This window comes from Ranitomeya imitator, chromosome 4, assembly GCF_032444005.1.
Source record: "Ranitomeya imitator isolate aRanImi1 chromosome 4, aRanImi1.pri, whole genome shotgun sequence".
Lineage (NCBI taxonomy): Eukaryota > Metazoa > Chordata > Amphibia > Anura > Dendrobatidae > Ranitomeya > Ranitomeya imitator.
In genome coordinates, this window is record NC_091285.1 from 620,196,167 (window position 1) to 620,218,758 (window position 22,592).

At 48.4% G+C, this 22,592-nt stretch overlaps 1 protein-coding gene across 2 annotated transcripts in view; it reads right to left on the bottom strand.

Annotated features, from left to right (window-relative positions):
* The window catches only part of TMEM127 (transmembrane protein 127), a 34,621-nt gene extending 12,136 nt beyond the window's left edge, over window positions 1-22,485 (bottom strand). Inside the window, exons 1-4 of one of the 2 annotated variants that reach the window (XM_069766611.1) lie at window positions 22,371-22,485; window positions 16,297-16,559; window positions 15,618-15,782; window positions 13,114-13,443 (exon numbers count right to left, since the gene is read on the bottom strand). In XM_069766611.1, coding sequence (XP_069622712.1) covers window positions 13,139-13,443; window positions 15,618-15,782; window positions 16,297-16,540 — 714 coding nt within the window. In that variant the 5' untranslated portion in view covers window positions 16,541-16,559; window positions 22,371-22,485 and the 3' untranslated portion in view covers window positions 13,114-13,138. Of the gene's footprint in view, window positions 1-6,573; window positions 13,444-15,617; window positions 15,783-16,296; window positions 16,560-22,370 lie in introns of those variants that run through there. The other variant, XM_069766610.1, reaches the window with a different exon arrangement.
* Window positions 22,486-22,592: the final 107 nt, after the last annotated feature.

Below are 22,592 nucleotides of genomic sequence, written 5' to 3' on the forward strand. Positions count from 1 at the left end.
GCAGCACATGACAGGATGGGGACGCAGGATGGGAGCAGCACATGACAGGATGGGGACGCAGGATGGGAGCAGCACATGACAGGATGGGGACGCAGGATGACAGTACCACATCACAAAACGGGGGCGCAGGATGGGAGCAGCACATGACAGGATGGGGACCATATACCAATATAAATGCTCGCCACCCAGGTGTAGAACGGGTTCAATAGCTATATATTATATAGAGCCATTACAAACAGAGTGATGTATTTCAAGTGTTTATTTCTGTTAATGTTGATGATTATGGCTTACAGCCAATGAAAACACAAAAGGCATTATCTCAAAAAATTAGAATACCATATATACTCAAGTATAAGCCGAGGCACCGACTTTTGCCACGGAAAACTGGGTAAGCTTATTGACTCGTGTATAAGACGGGTATGTATTGTCCCCTCATTCCTATCACTGTATGTGTGGCTCCCCCTGTTGTATGCATGGCTCCCCCTTTCCCAACTTGTATGCATGAATGAAGGAAAGAATGTGCGGTCAGGCGGAGCGCTGGGCATATAGATAAGGACAGGTGGTTATAAAATGTACAAACCTTTAATAAAATGCTGAACACACAATGCGTTTTGGCGGCTGAATGCAGCCTTCATCAGGTAATGATCATCGTAATCCTAGGAGTGCCCCTTGCTCTGTTTTTTATTACATCTTGTATGCATGGCTGGGCTCCCCTGTCATATTCACTCTCCCTGCGCCATTGCTGAACGTCCCTGCATCTCTGTTGTCCCGGCACAGCAGCAGCTTTTTCCTGTGCTGAGCGGTCACGTGGTACCAGTCATTAAGGTCATGAATATGCGCTCCACACCAATGGGAGTTTAGACGTGTCCATATTCATTGTTAGGGCTAGCGGAACGCACCAAATAATTAGGAAGATGGTATATGGTGCGCTCGCAGCCCGGGGTCCACCGTGCAGAGATGGAACCTGCTGCTGAGTAATGACGGACTATATGGCGGTATAATTTGGATACACACACGGGTTAGCCTCACCCAGTATGAAGGAAGCGAACCCTGTTGCGTCACAAGGCTGCGGTACCGCACAAAGAGTGCAAGCAAGGAGCCACAGAACTCTATCCCAAGACACAGGGAAAGAGTTCCTCTAGACCTATTGCGCTCGACACTGCTACTGGGGTGTCAGTTTAACTGAAATAATAATTTAATGCACAAGAGTGCGTGCGGTGCCGCTCTGGTGGACGCCACTAACCACCCAGACTTGGGTCAGGAAAGCGCTGTAATAGCGCACGGCGCCGCACTGGCGGTCACAGCAATAAGACGCTGTATCCTGTGTTAGGTGCAGATAGCACTGTCGGGCGCTAGATAGCAAGTATCCACCATACGCGAGCAGTCAACAACACTAGGAAGGGGGATGATTAATGAGCGACTTTCACACATCAACACACACACATTTTCAAGTATACACTAGCGCATGGTCGAGCGGCCATGCGAACCTTTTATAGCGGCAGTGCTCCGGGACTTTCCAGATGGTCCAATACGAGCCGCAACAGGACCTGAGCATGTGACCCCCGACCTCAAATGAGAGGTCATCCCGTGGGCATGCTCAGTATGGGAAAAGCAGGACTTAGTCCCAGAAAGACCTGCTTGCTGCTGATCAGTGCTGGCTACAAAGGCTGAGCCTGGAAGGGAGTAGTAACCAGTCGCACAGTATCAGCTTGAGCCAGAAGCTGGGACTGACGTCTCCGCTGAGCAGGCTCCACTGCGACTGGAGAAGAATGGGAGACTGCAGCGGAGATGGTTCGAGATTCCTCCTGTGCAGTGGCGGGAACTCGACACCTAACATTACCCCCCTCCTAGGGCCTCGCTAAGTTCAAATGCTGCAATGAGCAGTGGATCCCGAATGTGTTTCCCAGGTTCTGTCCTCTGGGCCATGACCCTTCCAGTCCACCAGATAGAACTTTTTCCCACGTACCACCTTGCACCCCAAGATAGCGTTCACCTCACAATCGTCTGTGGACGAACCTGATGTCCCGGCAGATGACTCGGAAAACCGGGACATGTAAACGGGCTTTAAAAGGGACACATGAAAGGTGTTGGTGATATCCAGGCGTGCAGAAGAGACAGACGGTAGACCACAGGATTAACCTGAGCCAGAACCTTGAAAGGACCTAAGTAGCGAGGCGCAAACTTAGTGGACTCAACTCGCAGCCTGATATTGCGGGCAAAGAGCCACACTAAGTCGCCAGGAGCAAAGGTCGGAGCCGGGCGCCGATGTGCATCGGCAGAGACCCTCATTCTCTCCTTGGAGGCCCGGATGGCATCTTGTGTGCGGTCCCAGATGTCAGGTGCTTCCACTGCCCAGTCTACCACCCTAGAGTCGGCGGGAGACACGGGCATGGGCACAGGAATCCGCGGATGCTGGCCATAATTAAGGAGGGATGGGGTCTGCCCAGTGGAGTCAGCTATGGTGCTCTTCAAGGCAAACTCTGCCCACGGTAGCAGGGATGCCCAATCATACTGCCTGGCCGAGACAAAATGTCGTAGGTATGTGACCAGGGTCTGGTTGGCCCTCTCTACCAACCCATTCGTCTCGGATGGTATGCTGAAGAGAGATTCAGCTCAATACTAAGTAGGCGACAAAGCTCTCTCCAGAACCGAGACGCAAACTGGTGACCCCGGTCACTGACAATCTTATCAGGCATACCGTGTAAGCGGAAGACATGTTGGACAAACAACGCTGCCAAGGCCCGTGCAGAAGGTAACCATGGGAGAGGCACCAAATGCACCATTTTAGAGAAATGGTCGATAACTACCCAAATAATGGTGCTACGGGATTTGGGTAAGCCAACCACAAAGTCCATCACGACCATCTCCCAGGGCCTATCAGCCACCGGTAGGGGGTAAAGTAGCCCAGCAGGCTGTTGTCGAGAAGACCTATTCCTGGCGCAGGAGACGGACGCCCGAATATAGCCTTCGACATCACAGGCCATATGCGGCCACCAATACGTCCTCGCCAGCAGCTCTGATGTCCTCTTGATCCTGAAATGTCCACCCACCCTGGACGAGTGAGCCCAAGAGAGAACCTCTGGTTGCAAATTAGATGGCACAAAAGTCTCGCCCGGGGGCACAGACTCTAGTGACACCGGAGCCAGAGTTCTCAGACTCTCGGAGGGGACAATTAGCTGAGGCTCCTCCTCCTCTGATGACACCATGGAGCGGGAGAGAGCATTGGTGCGAATGTTCTTCTCCCCAGATAGAAAATGAAGGGTGAAGTGGAACTGGGAGAAGAACAGGGACCATCTAGCCTGGCGAGAATTTAGCTGCTGGGTTGTTTGCAAATACACTAAATTCTTGTGGTCAGTGTAAACTTGGAAGGGAAAGCGAGCTCCCTCCAGGAGGTGTCTCCACTCTGAAAAGGCCAACTCCCTGTCCCCGATGGAATAATTCCTCTCTGCCGGAGTGAAGGTCTTGGAGAAGAAGCAGCAAGGATGCTTCCGACCTTGAGCATCCTTTTGGAAGAGGAGCGTCCTTTTGGAAGAGGACCGCTCCAGCACCGACGGATGAGGCATCCACCTCAATAATGAAGGGCTTATCTACATCGGGACGATGCAGAATGGAAACGCTAGCAAAATGGGACTTAACAGATAAGAAGGCCTTGGAGACTTCCTCCGATCACAATTTGGGATTTGCACCCTTCTTGGTGAGGGCTACCAAGGAAGCTACCAAAGTGGAGAAGTGGGGAATGAACTGGCGATAGTAACTAATGAATCCTATAAAGCGCTGCACCGCTTTGAGAGAATGAGGTTCCTGCCAGTCCATCGCTGCTCGTAGCTTGGCAGCATCTATAGCTAATCCCCGGGCTGAGATGATATAACCCAGGAAAGGCAAGGACTCCTGCTCAAACAGACACTTCTCCAACTTGGCATAGACGGAGTTTGCCCGTAGGAGGTTGAAGACTCTGCAAACATCTCTCCGGTGGGAATCTATATCTGGAGAGTAGATGAGAATATCATCCAGATAGACTATCACTGAGGTGGAGAGCATATCCCGGAAGATGTCATTCACAAAGTCTTGGAAGACGGCTGAGGCATTACAGAGCACAAAGGGCATCACCAGATACTCATAGTGCCCATCCCTGGTATTAAAAGCCATCTTCCATTTGTCCCCCACACGGATGCGAATCAGGTTGTAAGCACCCCGCAGATCTAACTTCGTAAATACCCTCGCCCCACGTAGTCTATCGAAGAGCTCAGATATCAAAGGCAGAGGGTACTTATTCTTAACGGTGATGGCGTTAAGACCCCGGTAGTCAATACATGGACGCAATTCTCCGTTCTTTTGCACAAAGAAGAACCCCGCCCCCACAGGTGACACTGACTTCCTAATGAATCCTCTTGCCAGATTTTCCTGGATGTATAGGGACATTGCCACTGTCTCCGGGAGAGACAGGGGATAGACTCGTCCCCAGGGAGGCTCTGACCCAGGCAAGAGATCAATAGGACAGTTATAGGGGCGGTGAGGTGGCAGTCTCTGCAGCTCTCTTGGAGAATACGTCCGCACAAGACCAATAGTGTTTGGGGAGAGAGGTAAGATCTGCGGGTACCTCTGTTGTGGCAACCTGAACGCACTCCCTCAGGCATCTGCCCTCACAAGTTTTACTCCATCCCAGAATTCTCCCAGAGGACCACTCTATATGTGAAGAGTGGTAGCGCAACCAAGGTATCCCTAGCAGAATCTTGTCTATTCCCTCAGGAATGACAAGAAGGGAAATGATCTCCTGATGGGATGGAGACATGGAAAATGTAAACAGGATAGTCTGGTGTGTAATTTGTGAAGGCAGTGTCGACCTATTCACCACTCTTACGGTCACTGGTTTGGCTAGCATAACCAGAAGTATTGCATGCCATTGGGCGAAGGCTGAGGACATGAAATTTCCCTCCGCCCCGGAATCCACACAAAGCTCGACCGTAAAAGTGGAAGGGCCAAAGGTAATTGTCCCTTTGAAGGATAATTTGGAGGAAAATGCCGCTGTGTCTAGTGAAACTCCTCCTACAATTACTAGACACGGTCGTTTCCCCAGCCGCTGTGGACATTTCTTGGTATAATGTCCTGACTGCTGGCAGACATTACAGACCATGGGTATTCGAGCTGCCCGAGACTTAGGACCCGCTCGAGAAACCTCCATGGCCTCATAGGATCCTCCATGGCCTCATAGGGCTTGGAAGCCTGAACAGGGGACTCCAGTGGCTTGGCAAAGGTAGGTGCCAGCCGAAACCTCTGCCTACAATGGGCTCGCTCCAACCCCCGCTCATGAAAACGGAGGTTAATGCGAGTGGATATGGCTATGAGCTCTTACAGTGTGACGGGAATCTCCCTAGTGGCCAAGGCGTCCCTCACATGGTCAACCAGTCCTCTCCAGAACACGGGGATAAGGACCTTATCCGGCCACTCCAGCTCGGATGCCAAAGTCCGGAATTGAACGGAAAAGTGACTGACCATGGACGAACCCTGTGTCAAAGCCACCAGTTGGAGCGCCGAATCATGGGTGACACAAGGTCCCAAAAAGACCTGTCTCAGAGACTCCAGAAACCTTGGAGCACTCTGCACCACATGATCGTCACGCTCCCACAGCGGCGTTTCCCACTCTAACACGCTGCCAAACAACAGGGATACAATAAATCCCTCCTTCGCCCGCTCCTTGGGAAAACGTGCAGACAGGAGCTCAAGGTGTATGGGACACTAACTCACGACTTCCTGACACAGCTTACTGTCACCAGTAGCGGGAGATGGGACAAAGTCGGAGCAGGGGTAGCAGTGGACAAACTGGCTGCAGCCACTCTAGCAGCCTGAACAGCGACCACGGTAACATCCACAGCCGAGGTTGTGCGTTCAAGAGCCGCCAACCTACCCTCCAGCTGCTGGATGTACCATTGTAATCACTGTTCGTCCGCCATTACTAGCCAGACCCTGGCGCTAGTGTAATATTAGGGCTAGCGGAACGCACCAAATAATTAGGAAGATGGTATATGGTGCGTTCGCAGCCCGGGGTCCACCGTGCAGAGTTGGAACCTGCTGCTGAGTAATGACGGACTATATGGCGGTATAATGGGGATACACAGACTGGATAGCTTCACTCGGTTTGAAGGAAGAGAACCCTGTTGCGTCACAGGGCCGCGGTACCACACAAAGAGGGAAGCAAGGAGTCACAGAACTCTATCCCAAGACTCAGGGAAAGAGTTCCTCTAGACCTCTTGCGCTCGACACCGCTACTGGGGTGTCAAGAGTTTAACTGAAATAATAATTCAATACACAAGAGTGCGTGCAGTGCCGCTCTGGCGGACGCCACTAACCACCCAGACTTTTGGGTCTGAACAGTCATACTGAGCAGTCTGAATGACAGTGGATCTGAACAGTCATACTGAGCAGTGCAAAAGCACCTATCCATACACAGGGGTGGTGATGGGGTTTAATTTAACTAGATTTTACGCGACTTCTATGGTACGGAGACTGTATTCAGTGCGGCCATCTTGATACTCCGCCCCGCAGGTTTTTTAGAAATAAAAATCCAAAACGACAAAGTAGTATCTGATTTTTTTTAATTATTTTCCTATAAAATAAAAAACCAAAAACACAGAGCAGTCTGAACGAAATGAATATATAAAAAAATCAATAGAATTTGTAATCATTTAACATATCTGTATGGGAAATTTCCTCCAACCCAGAAACTTTAAAGTGAAAAACACCCACATAATACTCATCGATAATTGTGTGGTGTCGGTTTTTTGCTTTAGAAAACATCACAAATATAAGCTAAATCTAAAATCGAAGCCAAATCTACATTAAAGACATTCTGTAACATATACAAATAGGCCTACAAAGTGTTCATACCAAAAACACGTGGTAATTCCCAGTGGGAGATTTTCTTCTGTGCACACCCTGTATTTCACGGTGTACCACCTTATTCAAGTATGCGGAAGGTGACGGTCAACGAAAGGCTCTACTCAACAGATGTAAGCTGGGTAACTATTGAAAAGGTATGAGTATAAGAGCATCACCCCCTCCTAAAACAAAAAATACACTAGTAAATGTAAGTACCTCTGTCCATTCAACCCATGTATACAAAAGATTGTAATTCTCCGGGTGTAACCCTGCCCTGAATATTTGTATTATCACTATGGGGCCGATTAATCAAAGCTTTCATGCCATAAAACTGGCGTAAAATGGTTTGAAACGGCACAAAATTTCAGTGAAGCGTGGAGTTGCACAACAAATTTGTAAAATTTGCAATTTTCACGCCAGTTAAGCAGTTTTGCAAAAATGTGTGGAGTTTGGGAGTCACCACCCATCAATTTAATTAAAAATGCCATTGTATGCTAGTGAAACCTTCATTAAGACTGGTGTGCGCAACACCAGTCTCAATGAATCGACCCTTGTATCTTGATGAAAATATTCCCATGTGTTCGATAGGCGCTGGCACCCAATTTTCCTACTCTATCTGCATAACTGGTTAAGACTTTGTTCACATCTCAGTTGAATAAAACTATCTCGCTAGTGTCACCTATTGGAGGTAGCTACTCTCGAAGTCAATGTCCGGCAGCTTAATGAGCCTTGCACCATGCCTAAGGATATTAGCCAAGCCAGATACCCATCTACAGACAGCTGTTTGGGGGTGTTTGCCCCTCCGTCATTCAGGACTCTAGGAAGGCTGGCTGATTTCTAAGGCCTTATTCACTCGTCCGATTTTTCCACATATGAGAAAAATGGATCAATTATTCTGATCAGGCTTAGATCAGACTGTGTTCTGAGTGTTATTCGATTTTCTAATACGTGGAGAAATTAAAATTAATACATTTCTCCATCTTCTAAATTCTGATAGTCCCTCAAAATCAGACCACATTCGGACAAATCGACTTACATTGCCGATTTTGATCCGACCCTAGGATTGAGATCGGACAGGATTGCAAATTTCCGCGGTCTTAGCATCACGAACACGTCAATGACCCTATAAAGCAGGGGTGGGGAATCTTTTCTCTGCCAAGGGCCATTTGAATATTTATACCATCCTTCGGGGGCCGTAAAAACTCTGCCTACAAAGTACATCCTGACTCTAGCACTGGTGTCAGGACGTAATCTTCCATTGCATGCTCTTCAGTGTACAGTAGTGAGCGCTGCATGTGTGTGCCAACAGAGCAAGAAGAAATTAATGAGAATCTGCTTGGGGCTTGATAAAAGGTCATCGAGGGCCATAAATGGCCCGGGGGCCTGAGGGTGCCCACCCCTGCTATAAATTATCAGAAGTATGAGCGCTGTCCGTGAAAACCACGAATAGCACTCGTACGTGAAAATCGTACGTGTGAAAGTTTCCCAAGTCTAGGTTCACATTAAAGCAGCGTTCAACTGAGCACTACTCCAGGGTTTCTGGCAGAATATCTTAAAAACAGGATTCAGACGGTAACCCCGGCAGAGTTGCTGAGAACACCGTCTGGCCTCTGGCCTGCCAGAATTCATGTTTTTCAGAACTACACACAATCCATGGTGCAACAAAGGCTTGTCTGATAGAGATGAATACTGCCAGGACAGAGGCCAGGCCGCGTCCACATTGACTGTGTAGTTTTCATTCAAGTGAATGGCTCCGTCGGGAGTTCCGGTTGGGATATAGCTTTTTGGGATTCCGATACGTGACGATAAGATGGTGGTTACTAAAATGAAGGGACTTACATTTACTACTGAATCCACACGTTTGGATATTTATCCACATATGTGATTAATGGTGGAGATGCTCATTAGAAGAAAGGCGTTGCTGTGTCAGAATAAATTAAGAAGGGGAATAGTCACGTACACCGTAGGTCAGAAGTCATTATTAGGAGCTGAAGATTATCCATATCAATGTGCAAAGCTATACAAGGCATAAGACGGCCTCATAATCAGGGACAGTAAGGCCAAAGCCTTATCTATATACCAGTGTGGACTGATATCACAACCACAAACACCAACAGTGAATAGAAAATCACTCGGAATAGGAAAAACACAAACCAAGGCTACAGTCAAGCAGTGAGAAGATAACCCGTCACTACTGGGGCCACCGATCACTCTCGGGAAAATCAGCCTGGAGAGGTGCAATTATTTGAAACCCCTAAAACAAAATTTGGTGGAGTGGGGATGGTGACAGTTCATCGCTCCCCTCCCCTATTTTATTATTTTTCCATTATTGTGAGAGATTATCTTTAAATTCTCCAGAGGACAGGTTTATATATATATGAGCCATAATATACATCAAGGAACATAAAAACATTATTGCTCTTTTTCTTTTTTTACTTTTTTCCCTAAAGTTCCTCTTATTCTCTAAAATTTTGTTCAGCAATGCAATTTTATTCATTTGCTTTATACCATTAATAGTGAATCTTAATAGGTCCAACTATTCTGTTTCTTAATACATCAGTGATTGGAGGTCTGTGTTTCTGATACGGAGCTCCAATTCCCCCACACAGACGTAGAGTTATGATAAAGGATACAATTCTGCCCTCTAAGGGAGGGTGGTGTTTAGTTGCGTATAGCATGAACGTAAAGCCTAACCCTATAGAACTAAATAACGAAATATACAGAAAGCTCCCCCTAGTGGCAGCTGCAGGCAGGGAGAATTTTATCATTTAAGAGGGGTTGTCGGCTCAGCTACAAAGAAGAAGCAATGTTTGTGTCGGCATCATACAAGAAACCTATCAGACGCTATTATCAATTTTGGCTCCGACTGCCATTCTGCCCTACAGTCATGAGACTGGAAAAGTGCAGAAACCGTCTGTTCCGCTGATCATGTGATCTCGCCTTCAGTTTTCCCCGTCCCCATAAAATGAACGTCATTAGTGACGCAGACTGTATCTACGAGCAGGCGACATGTCTACACGACGGATGCATCCTTTGTTAATCACATCGCTAAGAACCCTCCGCTAAAGGGACGCGGGGGCAGCATGGAGGAGACATCGGCAGCGGGGCCAACGGTGGATACAGCCAAAATTAAAAATAAAGTCCGATGGGCAAACTTCTTCTAGGGTTCCTAAGAAGCAAAGTTTTATGTGTTTGTTTTTTTAGCTGACCGGAATACCGCTTTAACTTTATGTCCATGCCAGTAATTTGGAGACAGATAGAGAGCTCCTTACATTAGATATTTAAAGAGAAAAATAAATTTGGATAAAATCTGAACTCTAAAATAACACGGAAGTTAATAATGTTGTCACACCCCGGGGGTCAGTCAATTTTTCATAAATGGAAAATTTGATTAGTTATTAAAACACACACTTCCATGAAAGCAAATTCAGGAGCTAAAAAAGGGATAAGTCACAAACCCTGTATTGTGAGCTATAATGGCTGCCATATTGAGAGACCGACAGAGACTAAGAGTCTTGGGAGAAGATTACAACTCCTGGACTTCTATTTAACGGGGTCGTCCAGAAAAAACAAGTTATAAGTAGAGTTGCGCGAACACGGACTGTAAAAAGAGAGAGAAGTTAGGGTAACCGAACTTTGGACTACAGTTAGGTCGAACTTGACGAACCTGAACTTCCACGAGTCCGCTCAGCCTTAGTTATAACATATCTGCAGGATAGGTGATAAACTTATCTGTGGGGGTCCAACCAAAGGGCACCTTCACTGAGCAGCAGAACGGGTCACTTTTATCCTCAAATGAAAGCTTTTACCCCCGATACAAAATGTTGCTACAGGTCCGATGACCGACTGCAGCTCAGCAGTCCCATAGGGAAGGAATGGCGCAGTGGTCGAGCATGCGCACTACCGTTCCATCATTAAAGGATAAAAGTGACCCTTTCTACCAACCAGTGAAGGCCTCAGCGGTCGGACCACACCTAACCGGTTTTCACCAGACAACTCCTTTAATGATATTTATTCCATCAAAATAATGTAGATGTATAGGCAACAATAAAGACAATTAAATGCAATGGAATAAATATATTTTTTTTTTTTGAATGCCCAAGATTTCCTCAAAAAATGTATCTCCCGCCATGTCGGCTGTAGGGAAGCAATGGAAAATCTTTCCATTTTGTACTCTTTAAATATGTAAATTCTCTATAACTTCTGGGGTACTCGTTTAAATATTATATAACGCTCTGGTCACTATGTTTTTTTTTGCCAAGTGCCTGCCTGGTAAATGCCTCTTGTGCCGCTTGGAAACCAGAAGAAAAAAAAAAAATATATATATATTTAGACTCAATTAAAAAGACTATATACACCAAAGGTATATAAATATCAACCATGCACTGAATTGTGTGTACCGCTTACTCCCACAGGAGGCGGCCATTTTGTGGATCGAGGATTACAATCAAGTAGTGAACCATAAAGCTGACTGGGACCACAAAATGGCGGCCTACGTGTGTACTGTGGGGACACGCACACTTAAAAGTCATGGTGGTAAAGAAAGAAACAAAATGAAAATAATAAAACACAGAAGGGCAGATTTATAAAACTGACTAAAAGAAAAACAGCTTCTGTTGCCCGTAGCAACCAATCATAGCTCAGCTTTGATTTTTTTAAGAGTAGATTTCAAAATGAAAGCTGTGCTGTGATTGGCTGCTATGGGTAATAAAAACAGAGGTTTTTTTTTTTTAAAGTCGTTTCATAACAATCCCACGTCGTCAAAACACACTCAAATGTCACAATTGTGTTCGTAGGACAAAGAGTCTGGTCTCTTCTTCCAACCATTCGTCCTCTTCATACAACAGAACTGTAACGGGAATATCAGGACCCATCGAGACCGCCGCTCATCAAATCCCAGCGCAAGCTTTGCTTTGGTACGCAAGTTAAAGGCAAGGTCCATCCAGAATATGAACTCTCAGGCGTGATTTCATTAAAGGGATTGTCCAGTGAGAATCAGCTACCACCTCTCTGCAGGATGGGTGATAACTTACTGACCGGTTAGGGGCCGATGGGACATTTTTATCCCCGTCACAATATGGAGCAGCAGGTTGGATGCCCAAAAGCTGCTCTATTCTTTCTCTCTGCCGAAAAAAGTGGCACGCAACGCTCAGTAGTCCCGCAGAGGAGGAACGGAGCGGCTGTCGAGTATTCACACTGCTGGCTCCATTCTATCGGGGGTAAAAGCGTCCCTTCTGCCGATCGGGGCAGGTCCTAGTGGTCAGACTCCCACCGATCAAGTGCTCACGGATTCTGTGAATAGGTAACATCTTGTTTTCCCCGGACAACCCCTTTATATAACATTGTCCCTATTATGCACATGTCACACTCACAAGGGTCCAGGAAGCTGAAATGTCTTCAGATATTTTGGCAACCGATATAGATTAGCAGAAAGAAAGCTGCAGTACCAGGGACAGCCATGTGTAGTGCTGTAGCTTTTCATTTTGCCGATCGGTGGAGATCAGACCTCTCTGATCACTGATGGCAGAAGCTCTTTAATGTAAAATCCAGATATCTAAAGTTGCCCATACACCTTCACTAGTGAACAATTTCTTCTGCTCCCCCCAAACACAAGCATTCTCAGCTGTGTACATGCTTTGGATGAGGAGAGGGCCATAGATGGTGGTTTGTCTACCATAAAACCAAAAAGATTGGACACTGAAATTCAACATGTGCCCCGACATCATCGGAAGCCTGCTATCTTCACATAAGATAATCGGCCAGTGCTACCAAAATCTGCGGTTTGTCTGAATCTGCTTTTGTGTGTTTTGACACCTTTAGATCCCAGACCCTTTTGAGTACGACATGAGGAAAATACCGGCAAAGCCTGATTTTTCCACTTTTGGGTGGAGTTAGCCTTTGTTGTCCTCATAAATCGACTGTAGGCATTGCAGAATGCCCTCATATGTGCCGGTGACGCAGTGCAGCAGCCAACGTCACCCTGCGAGAGGTCGGAAGTGAAGCCTGTAGGGTGTCAGACATCGAGGGTGAAGCGAGTATAAACAGGGAAAGCATACTGGGTGATGTGAACAATCACAAAAATAGAACGGCAAAGGATGCAGATGTGAGCTCTGTGGGTGACCAAGCTGCGGGAGGGTACAGGACAGGCCAGTTTCCATACACATATGCCATTTTGGCCAAAATGTCCTCCTGTGGACTAACGCAGCAGGTTCTCCATCTGTTGCAGGGAGACAGTCTTACGGATGATGCTGGTCCTCTCCCCAGGTTATGGCGTGTAAGCTGGTGGTGGCTGGAAAGGATTCATGACGTCGTACTCGGCAGGGTAAGAGTCAGCTTCCATCTCTGACAGCAACTCCAAAGCCTGCTCTTCTTCTTCTGATGGATAATGGCGTAGGAGGTTGGCAGCGGTGGCGAGGATGGATGCCCCACCTGCCCCGGCCACCAGGTAGAAGCTGACAGCAAAGGTGACGTAGACTTGGGAGCCGTGGTATTGTTTGTGTTGCTGCTGGAGTGCCAGTATGAGCTCCGAGGCCCAGTAACAAAAACCAATAACTGTGGCACATTGCAAAACTGCAAAATACGGAAATCAAGGAGGGAGACAGAAGACACAAAGAAAGAAAGGGGTTAAACTTTGGAAATCGTGAAAGAAAAGAACTGTTAATTTCAAAATAAGGACAACAGCCCCTTGTAACATATATACCCCATATACGCCAGTCTAAAAACGATGGCTGGAATCGAGTCCGGCAAATGCAAAACAATTGGTGGATTTGACAGTAAGTAAAAGTCGGAGAACGCAATCGCTGCCTGTTTATGAGCAGATGCCAAGTTGCCCTTCTCCAGTTAGGAGATTTGTCTTAAATTTGCAGGGCACCCCCACTCCATGATCATAATAAGACCCCGGTCACATGAGAGTTAAACTCGGACAACTGCATTCCGAGAAAAAAAGGGCTTGCACTCGGACTGTATTCTGCACGAGAAATAAAATGGCATGCTGCGATTTCACTCCGTAATCAGATGGGTGCGACAAAAAAAAAAAATCGGATGCCATATGGAGCGTCAGTGGCATCTGGTGTTTATGGACACATTACTATTCTGTGACATAGGACATGGTGAATGGTCGTGTAAAAGAAGAATAACTGCTGAGTAAAAAATCTGGAGGAAAATCAGACCAATTTTTTATATGCTCGTGTGTCTCCAGCCCAACAATGCCGCTTTTTCAGCAAATAAAAAAACTGGCAAGAACAGAAAAAGGTTAACGTGACCCTGCACCATGAAGACTGAAGAGTCACCATGAGCGTCTCATGGATGATCACCCTGTCTGGTGCCCCCTGTTTGCCTCCTCCGTTCCTCCTGCTTCCACAATGACACGGGCAGTGCAGTGGAAAGTCTAATCTACAGCCATCCCATCGCACAGGAAAGGGGGCGCAGTTTAGACTTTCCGCTGCGCTCTCCATGACACCGCGGTGGCCATTTTGAAAGTAACAGACCGCCATTCTCAGCGGAGGAGACAAACGGACGGCACCAGCTACGATGACTACACATGAGACCTTCTCAGCTCCAGGGTGAAGGGTCAGGTTTCTGGTGCTCAGCTGTAGGCTCATTATTACATGTAGGCCGATATTTAAAGAGAATGTGGCCATAAATTTAAAGGAATCTGTCCCGTTGTACATGCAGTCCAATCTGTGCACAGCATGGTATAGAGGAGGAGAAGTTTTACTCAAACTTTTCCCACAATCTGACCAGCTCCTCCTGCTCTATAACATCCTGAGGGCAGATCAAATACCATGGTCACCATGACAGGCCCTTTAAATTAGGGCATATGTCAGAAGTGTTCATAATTAAATAATGGGTGTGGAATAAGCAGATTCCGTTACGACCAGTACCATAGGGGGTGCACTATTTTAATTGCGGTGCTCACCTCCTTGCGAACTAGTGAGGAGATTGTGGACTGTTCAGCCATAAGGAAGCCATTGTTATACAAGAAACCGCACATTTCTCTGGGTGAATTGATCAAACGAGATCATCTGAATGACACCATGAACCCTTCAGGAGTGGATCGGGTGATCCATGTCAGCCAATCACCAGAGAGGGATGGCCATTTCACGGCTTTCCATCCGATATTTAGGAAGAGTTTAGTGGATCCATTTATACTGACGTTGCGCAGGCCAGTCACACTGAAGGGCTCGATGGAAAACGATTCTCCGAATTCATTAAGACGCACGTGCCGCTTAGTGAGTTCACCAGACTTTATTAGTGGTGTGAGCATCAGCAGAAAAGCTACTCCAGTCAGTGACTGAGGTAGGATTTCTGGCTTAATAGACGCCATCACTTTTGCTGAATTTTATTGACGGGTGTAGCCATGGCCCCGTCCCGACTCCTTCACAGCTCTGACTATTATTGAGGAGCTGCTTTAAACTAGCACCAAAAGTCGCAAAATGTTTGGGCAACTCTGCTTTATTCAAAAAATGTTGCAACTTTTCGATGCGTTTTATGCCAATTTTTTCTGCGTAAAATTTTGGACGCCAGACTCCCTTTTGGACCCTAGTCCGCACTAATGGGACAGCTTTACTGATCCTGTCTCATTTTCAGACAGTGTGAACTTAACCTGACCAATCTTAAGATGCGGCACACCTTTACAAACGCTTATCTATCTTTATCGCGCCAAATTTGGCATAGTGTCTACAATTTAGGGGCCACAGCATTTATCTAGCCCTGTTCTCACGTAGCTAGACATTTGTGCATACCTGTTAGTATGTGAGCAAAAGCATAGCGCCTGGTAATTTTCAGAGCAGGATGTTTGGGACCGAAAACGTCAAGCAAGAAGGCCGTCATACTACAGGCGATACCCAGGAAGCAGAAGCCAGCGATGACGCGGAGGAGAAGTATCGTCTGATGGTTCATACAGAACTCTGCAATACAAACCACATGCAATCCTCAGTATCAGTCTACACAACCCTGTATCATGCAAAGTCTAAAAAACAGGGGCGCTACTCCCGCGGTAGCCCGAGACTTTTGGAACGCCTTTAATAAGTGCTACTATAAAGTTAACACTACAGCCATTCTGACAATCTTCACATTTTATAAGGTCACTTTATGTGACTTGTGAATCCTCACAGCGTGCATGGTGCGCACTATCATGATTCTTTGGCTCCGGGAGTGGGCGGACATGTGACCTATAAAAGTTTGATATCGCTATAATGATACTGACCTGGAGAATCATGTTGCCAGGTCATAATGAACAAAATAATAAAAATAAAAAAAAACAATGTCAGAAATGTTCAAAATTCAGCAGAGCAAAAACCATACTCTCATATGGCTGTGTAAAAAAAAATAAGAAAAAGTTATGACTCAAGGAAGAAGGGTAGAAAAAAAATGGGGTCAAAGCAGAACCCTAAATACAGTTCCATAAAGCGTGAAACTCACTTGTGAGGAGCTCAGGATCCTCGGTCCCGAGAACATCTGCCACCCCTAACTCTTGACGTTTGCAGGTTCCCCCGTGGATATGTAGCCAGGCTGGTTCTGCCAGAGCGGTGCACAAGGCTGTGATGGACAATGCGCCAGGCAGGGCAGATGCCAGGCTTCTTTCTGGCTGTTTGGGAAGGGCATGAGCCCCGTGACCTCTTCTTCTGGGCATAGAAGAACCTCCGGACCCGCCGGGAGCAAACATCTCAGGTGCTGGTTTCTATCTATAAGCCAGGAGAGAATACAGAACCATAGTCACCATCAGCGGACAATTACAAATGGAGAGGAGCAGCGTCGGGGGGCAGATGTAGTAGGTCCTTCTCACATAAGGTATGTATGGACAAATTCACAAAGTTAGCCAGCCAAAAATGTGTTAATGGCACCTAACTTTTTTTATTTTTTTTAACTGTTTTCTACCGACGGCTATAGAAGTCTATTTTATTTAGCTACTAACAAAATAATCAAGTTGGCTCCTGGAACTGACTGGGAAATATTATAATTGCTGGCTGTGATTGACTAGAACAATAAAAACTGTAACATGCTCTTAAAGGGAGTCTGTCAGTAGGACAAAAGTGGGCAGTTTTTGCCGTTATTTGATTCGCCCGCAGAGTAATCCATTTTCTATTTTTGATAAATCCCCCGTACGGTTGCAGAGATATCGGCCTTTTTATTTACTGCTCATTTTCTTAGTCTTTGCTGAGGGGGCGGGGCTCACAGGCTTCTCTGGGGGCGTGTCTATGACCTCCATGATCAGCCTGTGAGCCACGCCTCCTTGTTAAAGACTATAAAAAACACCAGTAAATAAAAATGCAGATATCTCTGGAACTGTAACTCAGATATCAAAAGGACAAAAACTGGAAAGTACAGGAGAGCAGTAAGGATAATATAAAAGCAAAAACTGTCCTCTTTTAACCAGGTGACAGGTCCTCCTTAAATTACCATTTACATTCTGACCCCCTGCCACTGATGGCTGTATCCTGTCTCAATACAGGGGGATGACGGTTTGCCCATTTTGTGAATGCAGCAGCCAAAAGTCCTGGACAAAATAGGGATGTGTTGCCCCAAGTGGCATCATCCTGTGGCCAAGATTGGTACCATGACTATGTGGCAGTGGACAATAACTCATTTCCATGTGCTGGGATATCATAACAATGATGGAGATCCAAGCTGTCTAACAAAAAGCCAGATGCAGTCAGGAGAGAGGGGCTTTTCAGGGCTCCGTTCCGCCAGCCATAGATAATGCCGCAGCAGATGGACCGGGCCTTGGGGCTCTTCTCACCACCTCTGCACCAGGCCTTGGGGCTCTTCTCACCACTTCTGCACCAGGCCTTGGGGCTCTTCTCACCACTTCTGCACCAGGCCTTGGGGCTCTTCTCACCACTTCTGCACCAGGCCTTGGGGCTCTTCTCACCACTTCTGCACCAGGCCTTGGGGCTCTTCTCACCACCTCTGGATCGGTACTTGGAGCTCTTCTCACCACCTCTGGATCGGGCCTAAGGGCTCCTCTGGACCGGGTCTTGGGGCTCTTCTCACCACCTCTGGACCGGGACTTGGGATTCTTCTCACCACCTCTGGACCGGGCCTTGGGGCTCTTCTCACCACCTCTGGACCGGGCCTTGGGGCTTTTCTCACCACCTCTGGACCGGGTCTTGGGGCTCTTCTCACCACCTTTGGACCGGGCCTTGGGGCTCTTCTCACCACCTCTGGACCGGGCCTTGGGGCTCTTCTCACCACCTCTGCACCAGGCCTTGGGGCTCTTCTCACCACCTCTGGATCGGGACTTGGGGTTCTTCTCACCACCTCTGGACCGGGCCTAAGGGCTCTTCTCACCACCTCTGGACCGGGTCTTTGGGCTCTTCTCACCACCTCTGGACCGGGCCTAAGGGCTCTTCTCACCACCTCTGGACCGGGCCTTGGGGCTCGTCTCACCACCTCTGGACCGGGCCTAAGGGCTCTTCTCACCACCTCTGGACCGGGCCTTGGGGCAATAACTCATTTCCATGTGCTGGGATATCATAACAATGATGGAGATCCAAGCTGTCTAACAAAAAGCCATGGATGCAGTCAGGAGAGAGGGGCTTCTGAGGGCTCCGTTCCACCAGCCATAGATAATGCCGCAGCAGATGGACCGGGTCTTGGGGCTCTTCTCACCACCTCTGGACCGGGTCTTGGGGCTCTTCTCACCACCTCTGGACTGGGCCTAAGGGCTCTTCTCACCACCTCTGGACCGGGCCTTGCGGCTCTTCTCACCACCTCTGGACTGGGCCTAAGGGCTCTTCTCACCACCTCTGGACCGGGTCTTGGGGCTCTTCTCACCACCTCTGGACCGGGTCTTGGGGCTCTTCTCACCACCTCTGGACCGGGTCTTGGGGCTCTTCTCACCACCTCTGGACCGGGCCTAAGGGCTCTTCTCACCACCTCTGGACCGGGCCTTGGGGTTCTTCTCACCACCTCTGGATCGGGCCTAAGGGCTCTTCTCACCACCTCTGGACCGGGTCTTGTGGCTCTTCTCACCACCTCTGGACGGGCCTTGGGGCTCTTCTCACCACCTCTACACATCAGAGATATTTTTTTCATATCTTCTGTGTTTTTCCAGCGCGCTGGACCTAATTTTGGGCAGTTTTTAAAATCTTCCCTGCATCCATTTTCTGAAAAGTAGATGAACAATTCTTCTCTTCTCCCACCCATTGTAAGCTACGGACAGCATATGGATGACATACGTGTGCTATTATTCTTCATGGGCCACTGACGTGTATTGGAGAGTTTGATCCCCAACATGGGTCAAAGCAGGACACATCTCAGTCCGCAAGAAAAGAGACATGTGAAAAGGTGCATTGATTGTAATGGGTATGTAAAAATAACAATTTACCAAGAACACAGACGTGCGACCTGCCCTAACTCTCATTTACATTCAGCACTGAAGGAACTTGTGACCAAAATAATGGCAACAATGTCAGGAATGAAGCCAGGAGCAACCGCCAGGATATCCAGATCCAGAGAGCCAAACGTATTGCAACGCGGTCCATACACATCCGATACAAGGGACGGAAAAATGTGCTGATCGCCGGGTGTCCGACTGCTGCGCTGGGCGTTCTCTGGAAGGGAGCAGAGGCCCAGTGGGCTCACATCCACTCCCTTTAGGACAGCGCTCTGCATAGTCCTGTTCTCAGGATCGCTGGAAGCCCAGTGGGCACACATTCACTCCCTTCAGGACAGTGTTCTGCATAGCCCTGTTCTTGGGATTACTGGAGATCCAGTGGGCGCACATCCACTCCCTTCAGGACAGCGCTCTGCACAGCCCTATTCTCCGGATCGCTGGAGGCCCAGTGGGCGCACATCCACTCCCTTCAGGACAGTGTTCCGCATAGCCCTGTTCTTGGGATTACTGGAGATCCAGTGGGTGCTCATCCACTCCCTTCAGGACAGCGCTCTGCACAGCCCTGTTCTCCGGATCGCTGAAGGCCCAGTGGGCACACATTCACTCCCTTCAGGACAGCACTCTGCATAGCCCTGTTCTCCGGATCGCTGGGGGCCCAGTGGGCGCACATCCACTCCCTTCAGGGCAGGCTCTGCATAGCCCTGTTCTCAGGATCGCTGGAAGCCCAGTGGGCGCACACATCCACTCCCTTCAGGACAGCACTCTGCATAGCCCTTTTCTCAGGATCGCTGGAAGCCCAGTGGGCACACGTCCACTCCCTTCAGAACAGCACTCTGCATAGCCCTCTTCTCAGGATAACTGGAGGACCAGTGGGTGCACATTCACTCCCTTCAGGACAGCGCTCTGCATAGCCCTGTTCTCAAGATCGCTGGAAGCCCAGTGGGCGCACATCCACTCCCTTCAGGATAGTGTTCTGCATAGCCCTGTTTTTGGGATTACTGGAGATCCAGTGGGCGCTCATCTACTCCCTTCACGACAGCGCTCTGCATAGCCCTGTTCTCAGGATCGCTGGAAGCTCAGTGGGCGCACATCCACTCCCTTCAGGACAGCGCTCTTCATAGCCCTTTTCTCAGGATTGCTGGAGGTGCAATAATCAAACCCCTAAGTTAACTTTCACCCATAAATGTTGGCCAAACTCACGTTTGGGGGAACCAGCTGATCATCTAATGTCTATGGGGGGTCTCCAGCCTCTCCACCAATTGCAGATATCAGGGTGAAAAAAGATCAGGTTTTTGGATTTCAACATGCTGGGAAGAGAAGTCCTCATGAGAGCTGTCTGTCACCTGCTCATTACCCTCTCTCCATTTAGAAATCACACACCGACCTGAAGATTAGCTGTCGGCCAGCAGATATCTGCCCCACACAGGAAAGTGCTCGCTATGAGAAAGACACTGCCAGACATCTGTGGCGGAGCTCACCTCACAGAGAACAAAAGCATCAGCTGTCTGAAATTGGACACGCCGGATCCTTCTCTCCCCCGACACCACCTATAAGGTAAGTTGTGGGACCCCCGCTCACATTAGACTGTCACCTCATCATGCCAGTGTTGGCGGGTTTGGCTAACTTTAGTCTGATGTGTAAGGGGGTCTTAAAGGTTGTCCCATTTATACAAAAAAAAAAGCCCTTTACCTTCAACCACTGAGCTTAGCGGTTCTGCCGATGTAGAAGGCACGAGACACTGAGGTCAGTGATTGGCTGCAGTGCTGTTAACATGACGTCTCTACTCCAACCAAACAAACCTGGACCTGGGGAGGGTGAGTGAGGCTCGGTTTGTTCTCTAAAGTTCGCTGAACCTATGGGAAAACATTTTCTGAATGGAGACACCCCCGAGCGCTGGGATTCTGGCCCATGTAAACTGTTCATACTGGGGAAGCGCCCGATGTGGACATATGCCAAGTGCTGGAACCAGGAAATCTTTTAGGTAGTTCACACGGCCAAAAAGTAATCAGGACTGAAAGTTTGCTGCAAAATCCACTTTTATTTGTTTTTTCCCACTGTGTCCATTTTTACCGTCACTGTGGCTTGTACACAAACAAAAAAAAATGTCCAATGTCTCCTTCCTTTAGGCCGGGTTCAGACAGCCGGATTGACTCACGGCCCGCATAACCCGGACGGGGATGGCACAGCAATGCTCGGACTGGCCGGCGGCTCTCCCCACCCGCAGTCAGGAGAGCCGAGGACAGGTCTGGAAATCACACTGCGATCCTCGCCCGAGCTCTGCGGCCGTCTGACCAGTGGCGCTGGGGCTATAATGGGCCCGTGTGCGGTGGGGGTCCCACAGGGGCCAGTTATAGCCTGTAAAGAGCGGACTGCCCTCAGGTGACACGCGGACGGACGCTCTGTGCACCCAGCAAGTCGGATTTACCACATTGCACTTGTCTTATTCTTTTTTTGGGCAGACACACAATCCATAAAAACCAGGGACGTGTGAACAGCCGCATAGACTACAATGTACACAGTCCGTGAAACGCCTGCATACGCCGTACCACTGGGCAACCGCTGCTTCCTCACCTCAGGACCCCGTAGAAAATAAAACAATGTATGCCACCTATGTCACCGCTGCTGCTGATCACGTGACACTATTGTGTCTCATGACCACTGATTGGCTGCAGCCTCTACTATTTCATCAGAGCGGACGCCCGCTGTGACAGGATACCGATTGGCTGCAGCGGTCACATAACACAACAATGTCACACGACCCATCGGGAACAGCAGGGCTAACATGGCGCCTCAGTGGGGGGACAAGATGCATTATTTTGAAGCCGATGCATAATTTGGTGGGTGGAAACCATTCTTTCTGCGCAGATTATCGGTGCAGAGGCCAATTACCATGACTTTGTTATATAAGATGACAGCCGCGGAGGAGAGCGGTACACAAGGGGAGGAGGGGGTCTGGGAGCAGGACGTATATGTACGGCACTGGGGGGGGGGGTAAGATTCCCATGACCACTGACCAGTGTATAATACGGTGGTGATAATAGATCCGCCTGCTCCCAGGGTCTCCCCGAGACCCCCATCCATACACAAGCTAATTCCAGCCCCCCTAACATATTCACCCCCACATACAGACGACTCCCCCCCGCCCGGTATTACTGACCGCAGCTGCCGGTCCTCTTCTCCCCTCCGCTCGCCTATAACCACAGCTGACTTCCGCCTCCTCCCTGCGTCATCGGCCCCGTGCCATTCAGGAAACAAGAGGCGAAACCTGTCAATACGACTCATCTGACGTAATAAAAACAAATGAAAAAGATGGAAGCCATATTTCCGGAGACTGTCGTGTATACATAAATACCAAAATCCCAGCCAAAATGGCGTCTTA